The sequence below is a fragment of the Anomaloglossus baeobatrachus genome, chromosome 4, assembly GCF_048569485.1.
Source record: "Anomaloglossus baeobatrachus isolate aAnoBae1 chromosome 4, aAnoBae1.hap1, whole genome shotgun sequence".
Classification (NCBI taxonomy): Eukaryota; Metazoa; Chordata; class Amphibia; order Anura; family Aromobatidae; genus Anomaloglossus; species Anomaloglossus baeobatrachus.
In genome coordinates, this window is record NC_134356.1 from 574979149 (window position 1) to 574995347 (window position 16199).

At 48.6% G+C, this 16199-nt stretch overlaps 1 protein-coding gene across 3 annotated transcripts in view; it reads right to left on the minus strand.

Annotated features, from left to right (window-relative positions):
• Window positions 1-16199, minus strand: part of WDR76 (WD repeat domain 76) — a 175960-nt gene that overhangs the window by 128306 nt on the left and 31455 nt on the right. For all 3 annotated transcript variants that reach the window (XM_075346103.1, XM_075346101.1, XM_075346102.1), the window contains exons 3-4: window positions 12177-12434; window positions 970-1227 (exon numbers count right to left, since the gene is read on the minus strand). In XM_075346103.1, coding sequence (XP_075202218.1) covers window positions 970-1227; window positions 12177-12434 — 516 coding nt within the window. The remainder of the gene's footprint in view (window positions 1-969; window positions 1228-12176; window positions 12435-16199) is intronic.

Consider the following 16199-nt stretch of genomic DNA (forward strand, 5'->3'; position numbering starts at 1 on the left):
CCCTCTCCTCCACAGCGCCCGGCTTCTCCTCTGGAGCTGTGACCCAATCTTGCGGTTAGGTCACAGTCGCATGACACTCAGCTCATGCTCGCAGCAGAGCCTGAGCCGAGGGTCATTAGCATATCACATCCATTGGTTTCACATCAGAAGTGATACGCAAGTGTGACCCCAGCCATAAAGATCACACGTCAAGCTGAGAATCCCATGCTGTCTTTTAGAAGAAATTTTGACTTTTCCCCCCCTCCCCCTCTTCAAAGCACAATTCAAGCATTTTTTGCTTTGTTTCTTTTTAAAAAAAACAAAACATTTCAGTGAGGGAGTGGTGCTATAAATCTAAGTCCCCTGCCCCCTGCCTTATACTCCTCTTCTGGCATCTTCATTTTTTTCCAGTGTCACTCCGGTTGGTCTTCTATGATTTGTGACCGGCAGCCCCAGTGTTTTATGGCCAGCGAGAGGTCACGAGAAATAGGGTTGGACCTGTGTCTCCCAATGTATTCAACGACAAAGGGATTTAACGGTGAATTCCAAAATCCTATTTTATCGGTAATAGCATTGGGGAGAAAAGAGAACCTTGGCACGTTCTAAAGCAGTCCCATAGGGTGGGAAAAACGACAGATGACGACACAAGCATTCTCACTTTGCAGGTTCTACAGCGAAATTAGTGAAAAATAGAGCAGGGAAGCTGCGTTTTACCAATTGAATTGCATAGGGTACAATATGTACTGACATCCACAACATATACTGGCATGCTGCTTATGTCAAAGCTGAAACATTTGTCAATTTTCACTGTGGAAAGCTTTTGCAGCAGAGCTACATTGTAAAACATGCTGGGTTTTTGCCCTGTAGAACAAATCCTTAAAGTGTTAAAATAAGAATCAATGAAAGTTCTAACATAAAATCTTGGCCACAAACAAAAGCAACTGATGGGACATTAGGAACGTTTTCTAAAACATAGATGAGCGGCTGTACCTGGGCTCGATGCTTCTTATGGTCAGATTCATTTGTGGATTCTTCCTCTTGAGCTTTGGCCTGTATATTCAAGCGAGAAAGGCGAACTACAGGAACCTTCATCTGTTCTTTGGCAGGTAACGTGCAACCTCTGATCTCTAAGGCACCCTGCTGCTGGTGATCACTTGAATTACTGATATTAGAGGCCAGGAGTTCATTAAGAGCAGGAGGCGATGGAGACAATTTGATGTGGGCCGGCTCATCACTCGGTTTATCATCCTATTTAAATGAACACAATCAATCTGAATAAAAATGTTGGGATATTAATAAACATTTTTATATTTTCTGCTAAACTGAAACAAAGTGATTCTCATGAACAACTAGCTTCTCCTCACGACAGACGAAAGCGACGTCAGGGATGGAAACCATATGACTGCAGGAGGGGACACCGTTTCTAGGCCGCCTTTGTCCGATAGTTCGGCCACGGTTCATCAAGCAACGTACGCAAAATTATTTTGTAAAAGTGCTTGAAATGTTGCAAAAACTGTGCAAAAATGTTGAGACTTGATATTTTTTACGCCGGTCCTGGCCATGTTGTGGCCAAGCACACCCATCAAATAATCAGAATTTAAGCTACAAAAGTGCTATAACATTAGGTCATAAAAACACACCAGCCGCTGGATAGAATAATAGTTCTAATGGAGACATACAGTAGTTGTAAAAGGCACACTCCTATTAATGAATTTGGTACTTAAAAGGAATCTGTCAGCAGGTTTTTGTTCTGTAAGATTTAGCCAGCAGGCTGTAGGGGTTAAGACCGTAAGTTCAAGCATGCCTGTGCTGTCAGTGTGATCTTTTGTTAATTTACTAAGTTTGTTTTAGCAGCTGACCCTCATCATTGCTGTGGCTTTGTGGTTCCTTCCATGTTGTCTGACATGCCCCCTCTTCTGATTGATACCTCACAGTCAATGTACAATCTGTGTAGAGAATCTAAAGCTAAAAAGGAAGATTTTTGTGTACGCCCTGTAAAATCTTTTTCTCTGAGCCTTCATGGGGGGGGGGGGGCGGGGGGGGACACAGGACCATGGGTGTATGCTGCTGATGAGGGCAGGAGTCTGACACTAGGCAAACTAAATGGAAAAAAAAGTTAGCTCCTCCGCAGCAGCATACACCCAGTGACTGACCAGGAACCCAGCCAGTTTAATGTACAAGTAGTAAGAGAAGCTGTAGCTGCAGTTATACAAGAAATGAGAAGATTGCTAATCCCAATACAAGAGGGCGGGTCCTGTGTCCCCTAATAAAGGCTCAGAGAAAAAGATTTTATGGTGAGTATACAAAAATCTTCCTTTCTCTCCTGCCTTATTGGGGGACACAGGAAAAATGGGACATCCTAAAGCAGTCCCTGGTGAACGTGTAGACGCTGGACCAGGTAGCGGGTTTGCAAAGTTTAGCCGCCGAAGTTTTAAGGCGAAATGCTTAAGAAGCTGCCACCGCCCGGGTGGAATGAGCCCTGTACGCCTCTAGGATAGCGGATCTAATCCAGGGTTTCGAGGCAGAGGCGCCCTTATTTGTGCCCCTCTAGGAGTACAAAAGTGCATCCGATCTGCGAAACGTAGCGGTTCGAGACATATATATCGTCAGGGCTCTTTTAAGATCTAGATTATGCAGGGCCTTCTCGAATGAATGAACCGGAGCAGGACAGAATAAAGGAAGGACGAAGTCTTCATTAAGATGAAAGGGAGAAACTACCTTTGGTAGGAAAGGCGGTGAGGGCCAGCGAACCACGTTGTCCTGGTGAAAAACGAGGAAGGGGGCCTGGTGAAAAACGAGGAAGGGGGCCCGGCAGGAGAGGGCCCTTATCCAGAACTCGCTTCACATGTGATAGCCATTAAGAACGCAACCATCGAGGAGAGTAATGAGAGAGAGATTTCTCACAGAAGTTCAAGAGGCGATTGCTGGAGGACTCCTAATGAATCCAGGGTCTGACAATAGGGGGAAACCAGATGGGCGACACCCTGAAGAAAAGTGCGTACCTGCAACCAAGACGCTAACCGCTTTTGGAAAAAAATGAAAGGGCGGCAACCTGTCCCTTAAGGGTACTGAAGGCTAGCTCAGAATCAAGGCCCACCTGCGGAAAAAACAGGAAATTGGACAACAAAAGGATAAGAGGCAATTTTCCATGTTGTTCGCACAAAAAAAGAAATGATCTCCAGGATCCATGATTAATGCGAACTAAGAAGGGCTTTTTAGCGTTTATCACAATGGAAATGACATGGGTGGTTAGACCAGCACTGACTAGAATCCAGGATTCAAGAACCACGCCGTCAAACAGAGTCGTGCGGAATTCTGGTGACAGATCGGCAAGTGCGACAGAAGATCCAGGCGGTGGGGAAGCCACCAGGGAGAGACGCCTAGTAGCTGGCCGAACTTCGAGTAGCAGGCTCTCCTGAGCCAATCTGAGGCTCCCCATATCACCAAGACTCCCTCCGTCTTGACCTTCACAATCACCCTAGGAATGAGGGGGAAGCGTAGGGAATATGTAGGGGAGACGGAACTGCGACCACGGCAAGACCAGGGCATCGGAGCCTAAAGGATGCGGGATCGCGCTATGGAGGGGTGGACCTTGGCATTTTGGCGAGATGCCATGGGAGGGCCCCACCTGTGACAGGTCTGCTGGAACACCATCTGCTGGAACACCTCGTTGTGGAGAGACCATTCTCCCGCTGCTAGACAGTGTCTGCTAGAAAGTACGCGGCCCAGTTTTCAATGAACCGCGGAGGTAGCAGAGGCGCGAGTCTCTGCCTAACAAAAGATACTGGTGACCTTCATCGCAGCAGAGCTGCGGGACCCACCTTGATGATTTATGTATGCCACTGCAGTGGCATTGTCGGAAAGAATGCGAACAGGATGACCCGAGAGAGGGCAGGAAAAAAAAATGGCCCTTAACTCCAGAATGTTGATCGGGAGGGTGCGTTCCAGGAGAGACCAGATACTCTGAACCGTGTGTTGATGGAACACGGCTCCCTAACCTATCTGGCTGGCGTCTGTCGTGATTACTCGCCGGTGAATCGGGAGGAAAATCTCCCCTGGGAGAGAGGAGAGAGATAAATCCACCAGAGTAGGGAGTGAAGCACCCTCTGGAATAGAAAGACAGGGCGATCAAGGGATATCAGGTTCCTATCCCTCGCAGATAGGAGAGCCAACTGAAGAGGACAAAGGTGAAACTGAGCGAAAGGGACAGCTTCCATCGCCGCCACCATCGTCCCCAAAATTCTCATCCCGAACCGAAGATAGCAGGCGCCTGCACCAGAGGACTTGAATGCCTTGTCTCAGGGAGGTCTGTTTCTCGACTGGTAGAAACACCAGAGGTCGAGAAGTGTCTAGAACCATGCCCAAAAAAAAAAAAAAACGAGACGTTGAGATGGGACTAGGGACGACTTTTGGCGGCTGACGAGCCAGCCAAACCTCGACAGAGTCCAAGCAGATTTGCACACTCTCTGAGCAGCCAAGAAATGACTGTCCCTTTAGGAGTAGGTTGTCCAGATAAGGGATAAGCACAATACCTCTGGGACGTAACACGGTCATGACGGCCGCCATGAAATTGGTAAAAACCCGAGACGCCATGGCTAGGCCAAAAGGGAGAGCCGTAAATTGGAAGTGCTCCCCCTAACTGCGAACCAAAGGAATCTCTGGTGAGCTTTGCAGATCGGAATGTGCAAGTAGGCGTCTTGTATACCGATGGAGGCTAGGAATTCTCCTGGAATTCTCCTGGTTCCAACCACGGATTTTAGATATTCCATGCGAAAGGGGAGAGTCCACACTGCTCTGTTTAGCCTCTTTAGGTCTAAAATAGGACGGGCTGAGCTGTCCTTTTTGGGAACCACGAAAATATTTGGAGAAAGAACCTTTGTAACGTTGTTCGGTGGGAACTGGTATGATGACACCTGCATCGTGAAGTGCTGCGATGGCCTGATATAAGGCCTGATTTTGCGTCGCGGATTTGGTAATGCGTGATTGCCGTAAGCGTCGCATAAGGAGAAAGGTGAACTTTATTTTGTAACCGGTGGATACCAGTTCTCGCACCCAGGCGTCGTCTATGTAGGAAGCCAGACGTCCTGAAAGAGGAGAAGACTACCACCTACGGTGGATGGCCATGGGGGATACATGGCGTCATGCTGAAGAGGCATGGTGAGAGCGGGAACCACCGGACCTGGGCTGCGTAGGACAGGAGCGCCAGGTCGGGTTTGTCTTCGAGGGGCCAGGTTTCCCCTCGCTGCGCAAAGAGGATCGCTGAGACCCTGTGAGTGGTGGAGAGGTAAAGGTCCTAAACGACCGAAAACGCCAGCAGAATCTCTTGCGAGGTGCACACTTTGGGCATTGTTGTGGGAGAGAGGTGCTCTTACCCCATTTCGCCTCAGCAACGATTCTATCAAGTGTTTTGCCTTAAAGGCGAAGACCATGAAAAGGTAATCCTGTCAGGGACTTCTTAGATGCATTATTTGCAATCCAGGCTTTTAGCCAGAGAATCCAACGGATCACCACAGAATTGCTGGCCGCCAAGGCGCTATATTTTGCCCAGTCTAGAGAAGCGTATGAGGTATTTGGCAGCCATGGGCCTCTGGTTGGCCAGCTCAATCAACTCGGAAGGCAAGCCTTCTGCACGGAGGCCTCTTCATAAACTCTTACTCCAGACCACAAGTGCCTCAGCAACCCACACTGCTGCAAATGAGGGGCAGAGGGAGGAACCCGCCGCATCAAAAATAGACCGAGCCAAAGCCTCAACGGTGCGGTCGGTGGGTTCTTTGAGAGAGGCACTGTCTGGAATGTAGAGTACTGTGTGCGTGGCCAGTAGGGACACAGAAGGGTCGTCAGCAGAGGACTCTGCCCAATCCTTGACTAGGGAAAGGTGCCACCTGCTGAACAATAGTTTTTCTTGGTGAGCTCTTTGCTTGACCAGAATGGCGGTAAAGTTTGGATTACTAGAAAAATATCTAGGGGTCGCATAGGTTTTTTGAAGGAAACCATTTTTGAAGCCGCCAAAGGCGGATCTTCCTCCACCGACAGATTGGTCAACAGCCGAAAACTAAACTGTCGACTATTTGCCGGATATTGGACGACTGCTCCGCGTCCAGTTCCAGGTCAGAGTCTGACTCTGGAGACATATCTTCGTTGACTGACCCTGACGCAGAGTGGGACTCTGAGTCATCCTGGGATGCGGCAGATTCTGATGGGCTGATATGAACTCGTTTAAAGGAATTCTTCTGGATCCTAGTAAGGACCCTCTCCTGAGGGAGCAGGGTTGTTCTGGTTGTCCGAGAGAGTTTGGAGAGCTGGTAGGGTCTGTAAGACCGAAACCACAGACTGGCAGGCTTTGGTTAGGTCAGCTACCGATTGTGAGAGAGGCAGCCCACGCGGAGGAAGGGGGGGGCGCAAGAGTCCTCATCCGTGGCGGGGTCCTGGGATGCCACCGAGACTGGGGCATCGCAGTCGTGACATGGGGGCGGGGGGGGGGGGATGACTGGCCTGAGGAGAACTTCTGACTGCAGAACGTGCAAGCGAAGAGACGTACTAAAGAGGGAGCTTGTGTCTTCCGCGCTTTTGGATTAGACAAAATGCAAGGCAATGTAGCAATCTGCTAGCTTCCCTTAACATCTATGGAAGTTACAGGGTCTACTAGTGCGGAGAAGAGCTACACTTCTGAAATTTTCCAGTAAGTAGCATAACGCACTATTAGGCCCTGTGTGCACTAGAAAATGGAATTTTCTTAAGAAAATTCCGCAGGCTCTGAAAGATTACCACACCCACGATAAAAAAAACGCGGCAAACCGAACCCGAAAACCGCATGCGGTTTTACCGCGATTTGCCGCGTTTTTGACCATGATCTTGTAGTCCATCGGCTTAATAGTCCGATGGCTGAGGTGCGCTGGAGCGGGTGCGGTGGTGGCGGAGCAGGTCATCAGAGGCAGGAGCAGGCTGTAGCAGCGATACCCTGATCACGTGGGCCCGCTCGTTTGGTAGGCTCGCCCATCATCTCACAGACCTGAAGCTGGCGCTGACAGGTGGGTGGGATGATGGGCGGGGGATGCACGCATAGTAAACAGCCGACCCGCATGATCACCCCTGGCAACTACAGCCTGGAGTGATCATGTGCGGCTGTATTCACTGCCCCCCGTGCACCATCATCAGCGCGGGGGCCAGTGAATAATTATGGTATACTCACTGTTCCCCTACAGCATCACGGTGTCCTCCTGTCTGCCGGCTCGCTGATTTGTGTGGAGAGCGGTGAGCACAGGGATTAAGTCATCACTGTACACACGGCTCCACACAGGTCAGCTGGCACAGACAGGAAGCGAGCGATGCTGTGCGGAGTGAGATAAGGGGAGTATACAGCGGGAGCTCTCCACCTATTACCGCAAATCCAGCCACGGCTAAAGTGAATATGAGATCTGCGGTGACTTAACTCGGGTGATGTGCTGTGACAGCTGGAGTCACCGCTGATCCCGGCGGCTTACTTCACAGAGCGGTCGTGTTCTATGGCCGCCCTCTGTGATTGTCAGATGTAGGAGAGCTGGATGCGTCATGGGATGTTGTGTATTACATCGGACCTGGGTGTTTTAAGGGTTAAGAAAGTGGTGAAAGAGGGTGTTTTTTTGTCTTTTATTTCAAATAAAGGATTTTCATGTGTTTGTGTTTATTTACTTTCACTTACAGCGTAGTGATGAGGGGGTGTCTCAGACGCCTGCCATCACTAAGCTAGGACTTAGTGGCAGATATGGGCTGCTGCCATTAACTCCTTATTACCCCGATCACCACCGCATCAGGGCAATCGGGATGAGCTGGGAAAAGTCCCAGGACTGTTGCATCTAATGTATGCAGCAATTCTGGGCGGCTGCTGGCTGATATTTTTAGGCTTGCAGGGCTCCCAATAACGTGAGTCTCTCCAGCCTGAGAATACCAGCCCCCAGCTGTGAGGCTTTATCTTGGCTGGTTATCAAAACTGGGGGAACTGCACGCTTTTGTTGTTTTTTTTTCGTTTGTTTGTTTTTTTAAATTACCCCCACACAGTGTCAGCAGAAGATCCTCGCCCCATAACTGTGTCATGACCACATTTTTTGCTTAAAAATGTTATTTTCCCATTTTCTTCCTCGAAAACCAGGGTACGTCTTATGGTCCGGTGCATCTTATATAGTCCGAAAAATACGGTAAATTTTCCCATCTCAATTGTGTTTCATGTTAGTGAGAATAATATTCAAACTAGAGGTACCTGCGACCCAGCGCCATGTTTTAAACTTGTGAAATAAGGAAATGTAATATTATACAAGGATGTGCCAGAATCCTTTCTACTTCATATCTAAACTACTCAAGATGTGCAAAAATACATTTCTGACATTTTGGTGACCAATATAGCCGCCCCTTGAACACCACGGCAATTACCCCTCCTCAGGTTGGCAAGATTAGTCTGGCGACAAGCCAAGAGGGTGGTACACTTCGAAGGGGTGGTGGCGGAACTCCCATTATGGGGGAATAGCCACTTCCATACTCAGAGATCACCCCTCGGCGCAATTCTGGGCCACTCACAGAGTCAGTGCATTAGGTGATCTTTTTGTCCCGGGAACCACAACCTTCAAGTCCTTTGAACAATCCAGATTGAATATAATGTCCCAAGATCACAATTCTTTAGATACCTGCAGATTCGCACAGCGATTTAATCCCACATACAGAAAATTGGAGTGAGGAAATTGATATCATCACTTCCTATGATAGGTATTCTAAAATCACAAGGACCTCGAGGCCTCATCTCAGCTATATATACTTACCTGTTGTCAGTGGGGGTGGAGTCGGACCCCTTGCCAGCCCAGGATAGATGGAAATCTCTAATTCCCTCTCTACAGGGAGAGGAATGGGAAGAGATATTGGAATCTCCGACTGCGGTATCCCCGTCGGTTAATAATAAGTTGATTCAATGCTACATTGTCCACCAGGCATACCTTACTCCAACTCGATTATTTAGTATGGGCCGTTCTCGTACATCGGAGTGCCCGAGGTGTCATCTCTCAAGGGCAAATTTCATACATATGATTTGGAGCTGTCCCAATATATCTTCGTACTGGCGGGGAGTGACATCTCTGCTGACATCGATTGTGTCGATTCCTGTTTTGCGTGACCCTTTGATATGCCTGTTTGGGGTGGTGGAGGAAGAGTCCTGGGATCATTACATGACAATATTCCTCAGAGAGGCATTGTTTCTGGCTAGGAAATTAATAGCTCTGAGGTGGATGGGAGATTCGAATCCAAGTGTGCGGTCCTGGGTTAAACTAGTCAATGCAACCATAGTCTATGAGCGGGTGGTATATTATAATAGGGGGTGCCCGGGAAAATGTAACAAAATCTGGGGTTTGTGGAATTCTTCTCCAGACACACTTGGAGGTTTGAGGGAGATTACACAGATAATGGTGGTTCCCGTTAGATGTTGGGATATGAAACACTGTCCAACGGTATATTGAGGTATAGTAATGCAATGTGGCTGTTGTTCTTTCTTTCTCTTTCTATTCCTCTTTCTATCTTGTTTTCAAAATTTGGTCATGCTGATAGTTAGAGCTGTTCTTATGCTCAATATAAAATTAGATATATATGCAAATGATAAGAAGTATGGATAATAACATTGTTCTATCTTAAGTGCTAAAGATATTATGGACTTTATATGACTGTTCATTGTTATATTTAAGTATTACTATCTATATACTGAGATATCTTTATATGGCAAATGTCAGTTGTACCATGTTTGAAATTGTTAATAAAACGAAGTTAAAAAAAAAAATATAGCCGCCCTTCTTTTCAATAACAGTCATAAGCCGTCCAAATATGGAGTCTGTCAATTTCTTAATCTGTTAATGATCAATCTTTTGGGCAGCACCAACCACAGCCCCCAGACACTGATCAGAGGTGACTGGTAGAATTCCACACAGTGAATTTAAATCTCCTGCAAACTGAACCAAATTGTGAATCCCAAATGATTTGTCCGGACAGTAGAGATGGGTTGTGGTGAAGGCTGCTAGAGAGTGAGGCCGCTGGCACAGGGCAGCACCCAGCAGGTCGCTTGTAGACAATGCTGCAGCTCAGATCTGCAAGTTTTACTCAGCCTTGTCACTCGCACCCATACCACAGGGTACTGCACCTAATCTAAGGTGCGGTACTTATCCTGGATCCAAAGGAGGTCGGTACTGGTTACACACACACACACACACACGTTGCCCACCTCACTGGGGACTGGGCTTGGGTCGGGTCTTAAGGCAGCCACCAAACATGGGGGGACAGCCACCCACTAGTGACAGGGACCCGGGGGAGAAGCAGCAAGCAGCCACCAAGGGGTAGTTGGAAGCCAACACAACAGTGAGAGTTCTCAAGCAGGAGAGGAAGTGAGCAGACTTTCACCAATGGCTCTGGTGGGACACAGGAGTCAATACGGTTGCCGAGGGGAGAGCTTAATTGCTCCCTCGGGACCAGCGCAATGAAACAGGGTGCAGAATCTTAGGGTGAAACGTACTTCAGGTCGCATCACCAGAATCTGCAGGACTGGGGGATTGCACGTGCCTCTGGCCACCAAATTTCCCAAAGCAGAGTGCTACATAGGGTATGGAGTCGAGATAGCAGTCTGTCCCCACAGTTGACCCGCGGCACCTTGAAACGGGAGACAACAAGTCAAGAACCGGGGTAACCAAGTAGCTTCAGGCCACGGGGATCCAACAATACAGGCGCAAGCAGGAAGGGCCCACCGACCACTGCACGGCTCAGACCTCTGATCGGATCCGGGATCGACCGAGGCCCATCACGGCTAGTGACTGATACTCTGGGACAGCACTGTAAAAGTGAGTAAAGACACCTGGACCCGCAGAGACTGTCAGCCTGTTATTGCCGGTGCCTGCGGCCATTGACTACAATCCCTCTCATCATCCTCCCCGGGGACCGCAGAAACCATCTTTGCTGCTACTACCATCAGCCCCGGAGGACAGCGACAGCAGCGGCGGCTAATCCCTGGCCGCGTACCAAAGGTGACGTCACAAGACAATCATCCTTACCCTTATCCACTACTACCCTCATCCTCTCCCCACCATCATCCCATTCATCCATCCCTCTTCTGTGGACACCTCGGGGGTCACGAAACCGGGCAGGCGACCTGTGACAGGCCCGGCGAAGAGTATCCCTCCAGGCCCCGTGGGGTGCTCCATACGCACAGGCTGACAATGGAGGAGATGGGGAGATTAACCCCTCCCTCATCCGCAGCGCCCGCCTTCTCCTCTGCAGCTGTGACCAGATCTTGCAATCGGGTCAAAGTCGCATGACACTCAGCTCATGCTCACAGCAGAGCCTGAGCCGAGGGTCATTAGCATATCGGATCCGTTGGTTTCGCATCAGAAGCGATACGCAAGTGTGACCCCAGCCATAAAATCACTTCAAGCTGAGAATCCCATGCTGTCTTTTAGAAGAAATTTGCCCCCCCCCCTCTTAAAAGCACAATTCAAACATTTTTTTGTTTCGTTTCTTTAAAAAAAAGCCAAAAAAAAACATTTCAGTGAGGGAGTGGTGCTATAAGTCTAAGTCCCCTGCCCCCTGCCTTATACTCCTCTTCTGGCATCTTCATTTTTTTCCAGTGTCACTCCGGTTGGTTTTCAATGATTTGTGACCCGCAGCCCCAGTGTTTTATGGACAGCGAGAGGTGACAAGGAATAGGGTTGGACCTGCGTCTCCCAATGTATTCAACGACAAAGGGATTTAATGGTGAATTCCAAAATTTTATTTAAATGGTAATGGCATTGAGGAAAAAGAGAACCTTGGCACGTCCTAAAGCAGTCCCACAGAGTGGGAAAAACGACAGATGATAACAAGCATGTTCACTTTGAAGGTTCTACAGCGACATTAGTGAAAAATAGAGCAGGAAAAATGCATTTTACCAATTGAAGAATTGCATAGGGTAGAATATGTACTGACATCCACAACATATACTGGCATGCTGCTTATGTCAAAGCCAAAACATTTGTCAACTTTCACTTTGGAAAGGTTTTACAGCAGAGCTACATTGTAAAACATGCTGGGTTTTTGCCCTGTAGAACAAATCCTTAAACTGTTAAAATAAGAAATAATGAAAGTTCTAACATAAAATCTTGGCCACAAACAAAAGCAACTGATGGGACATTAGGAACGTTTTCTAAAACATAGATGAGCGGCTGTACCTGCGCTCGATGCTTCTTATGGTCAGATTCATTTGTGGATTCTTCCTCTTGAGCTTTGGCCTGTATATTCAAGCGAGAAAGGCGAACTACAGGAACCTTCATCTGTTCTTTGGCAGGTAACGTGCAACCTCTGATCTCTAAGGCACCCTGCTGCTGGTGATCACTTGAATTACTGATATTAGAGGCCAGGAGTTCATTAAGAGCAGGAGGCGATGGAGACAATTTGCTGTGGTCCGGCTCATCACTCGGTTTATCATCCTATTTAAATGAACACAATCAATCTGAATAAAAATGTTGGGATATTAATAAACATTTTTACATTTTCTGCTAAACTGAAACAAAGTGATACTCATGAACAACTAGCTTCTCCTCACGACAGACAAAAGCGACGTCAGGGATGGAAACCATATGACTGCAGGAGGTGACACAGTTTCTAGGCCGCCTTTGTCTGATGCTTCGGCCACGGTTCATCAAGCAACATACTCAAATTCTTTTGTAAAAGTGCTTGAAATGTTGCAAAAATTTTGAGACTTGATATTTTTACGCCAGTCCTGGCCATGTTGTGGCCAAGCACACCCAACAAATCATTATAATTTACGCTACAGAAATGCTGTAACATTATGTCAGATAAACACACCAGCCGCTGGATAGAATAATTCTGGTGGAGTCATACAGTTGTTGTAAAAGGCACACTCCTATTATTGAATTTGGTACTTAAAAGGAATCTGTCAGCAGGTTTTTGTTCTGTAAGCTGAAGCCAGCAGGCTGTAGGGGTTAAGACCGTAAGTTCAGGCATGCCTGTGCTGTCAGTGTGATCTTTTGTTTATTTACCAAGTTTGTTTTAGCAGCCGACCCTCATCATTGCAGACTAGTCGGGGGGATATAACGCCCTTGGGACTAGTCCCCGTGGTCATTAGCATAAGATAAAAGATCTACAGAAATACTTTTTCTAAAGGACTCCTTATCTATGCTAGTATATACAGGGACAGTTACGCAGGGATTAGCATTGTGTACCCAGAAGTGCTCATGGTTCTGGGTGCATAGTGCACCTGACAGGTTCCCTTTAAGCATAAAGTTAGTTTTCTGCAGAAAGATACCTTGCTGCATCCTGGAAATTGATACACCTGTAGGTCTCCAACCCCCACATACACTTGTATCAAAGGGGTAGAAAAGCTGAGCTGAGTGCTGTATCCATCTGATTGATCAGTTGATTGTGGGAGACACAGCATCGGTGTAATGGCCATATACACTCATCTACTTTGTTCTCTTAGGCCTTTTTCCACACAGTCGCAAATCGTCATTTTGTGAAAAAGAAGGGAATTTTGTTTACTTACCGTAAATTCCTTTTCTTCTAGCTCCAATTGGGAGACCCAGACAATTGGGTGTATAGCTACTGCCTCCGGAGGCCACACAAAGTATTACACTAAAAAGTGTAAGGCCCCTCCCCTTCTGGCTATACACCCCCCCGTGGGATCACGGGCTCCTCAGTTTTAGTGCAAAAGCAAGAAGGAGGAAAGCCAATAACTGTTTTAAAGACAAATTCAATCCGAGGAACAACATCGGAGAACTGAACTCTTCAACATGAACAACATGTGCACCCGAAAAAACAAAATCCCTAAGAAAACAGGGCGGGTGCTGGGTCTCCCAATTGGAGCTAGAAGAAAAGGAATTTATGGTAAGTAAACAAAATTCCCTTCTTCTTTGTCGCTCCTAATTGGGAGACCCAGACAATTGGGACGTCCAAAAGCAGTCCCTGGGTGGGTAAAAGAATACTTCGTGATAGGGCCGTCAAACAGCCCTTTCCTACAGGTGGGCCACCGCCGCCTGAAGGACTTGTCTACCTAGGCTGGCATCCGCCGAAGCGTAGGTATGCACCTGATAATGCTTGGTAAAAGTGTGCAGACTCGACCAGGTAGCCGCCTGGCACACCTGCTGAGCCGTAGCCTGGTGCCGTAATGCCCAGGACGCACTCACGGCTCTGGTAGAAAGGGCCTTCAGTCCTGATGGAATCGGAAGCCCAGCAGAACGGTAGGTGTGAAGAATTGGTTCCTTGATCCACCGCGCCAGGGTGGATTTGGAAGCTTGCGACCCCTTACGCTGACCAGCGACAAGGATAAAGAGTGCATCCGAGCGGCGCAGGGGCGCCGTGCGGGAAATGTAGATCCTGAGTGCTCTCACCAGATCCAATAAATGCAAACCTTTTTCAAATTGGTGAACTGGATGCGGACACAAAGACGGTAAAGTGATATCCTGGTTGAGATGAAAGGAGGATACCACCTTAGGAAGAAATTCTGGAATTGGACGCAGAACTACCTTGTCCTGGTGAAATACTAGGAAGGGAGATCTGCATGATAACGCCGCCAGCTCGGACACTCTCCGAAGAGACGTGACCGCCACTAGAAAGGCCACTTTCTGTGAAAGACGAGAAAGGGAAACATCCTTCAAAGGCTCGAAAGGCGGCTTCTGGAGAGCAATTAGGACCTTGTTTAGATCCCAGGGCTCCAACGGCCGCTTGTAAGGGGGGACGATATGACAAACCCCTTGCAGGAACGTGCGTACCTGAGGAAGTCGCGCTAGGCGCTTCTGAGAAAATACGGATAGCGCGGAGACTTGACCTTTAAGGGAGCCGAGCGACAAACCTTTTTCCAACCCAGACTGCAGGAAGGAAAGAAAAATAGGCAATGCAAATGGCCAGGGAGAAACTCCCTGAGCAGAGCACCAAGATAAGAATATCTTCCATGTCCTGTGGTAGATCTTGGCGGAGGATGGTTTCCTAGCCTGTCTCATGGTGGCAACCACTTCATGAGATAAACCTGAAGCCGCTAGGATCCAGGACTCAATGGCCACACAGTCAGGTTCAGGGCCGCAGAATTCAGATGGAAAAACGGCCCTTGAGACAGCAAGTCTGGACGGTCTGGCAGAGCCCACGGTTGGCCTACCGTGAGGTGCCACAGATCCGGGTACCACGACCTCCTTGGCCAGTCTGGAGCGACGAGGATGGCGCGGCGGCAGTCGGCCCTGATCTTGCGCAGCACCCTGGGCAACAACGCCAGAGGTGGGAACACATAAGGTAGCCTGAACTGCGACCAATCCTGAACTAGGGCGTCTGCCGCCAGAGCTCGGTAATCGTGGGATCGCGCCATGAAAACCGGGACCTTGTTGTTGTGCCGTGACGCCATCAGGTCGACGTCCGGCATCCCCCCGCGGCGACAGATCTCCTGAAACACGTCCGGGTTAAGGGACCATTCCCCTGCGTCCATGCCCTGGCGACTGAGAAAGTCTGCTTCCCAGTTTTCCACGCCTGGTATGTGAACTGCGGATATGGTGGATGCCGTGTCTTCCACCCACGTCAGAATCCGCCGGACTTCCTGGAAGGCCTGCCGACTGCGTGTTCCCCCTTGGTGGTTGATGTATGCCACCGCTGTGGAGTTGTCCGACTGAATTCGGATCTGCTTGCCTGCTAGCCACTGCTGGAAGGCTTGTAAGGCAAGATAGACTGCTCTGATTTCCAGAACATTGATTTGAAGGTTGGACTCTTTCCGAGTCCACGTACCGTGAGCCCTGTGGTGGAGAAACACTGCTCCCCACCCTGACAGGCTCGCGTCTGTCGTGACCACCGCCCAGGATGGGGGTAGGAACGACTTTCCTTTCGACAATGAGGTGGGAAGAAGCCACCACCGGAGAGAGTCCTTGGCTGTCTGAGAGAGGGAGACATCCCTGTCGAGGGATGTCGACTTCCCGTCCCATTGGCGGAGAATGTCCCATTGAAGTGGACGCAGATGAAACTGCGCGAAAGGAACTGCTTCCATTGCCGCTACCATCTTCCCTAGGAAGTGCATAAGGCGCCTCAAGGGGTGCGACTGGCTCTGAAGGAGAGATTGCACCCCTGTCTGTAGTGAACACTGTTTGTCCAGTGGAAGTTTCACTATCGCTGAGAGAGTATGAAACTCCATGCCAAGATATGTTAGTGATTGGGTCAGGGTTAGATTTGACTTTGAAAAGTTGATAATCCACCCGAAACCC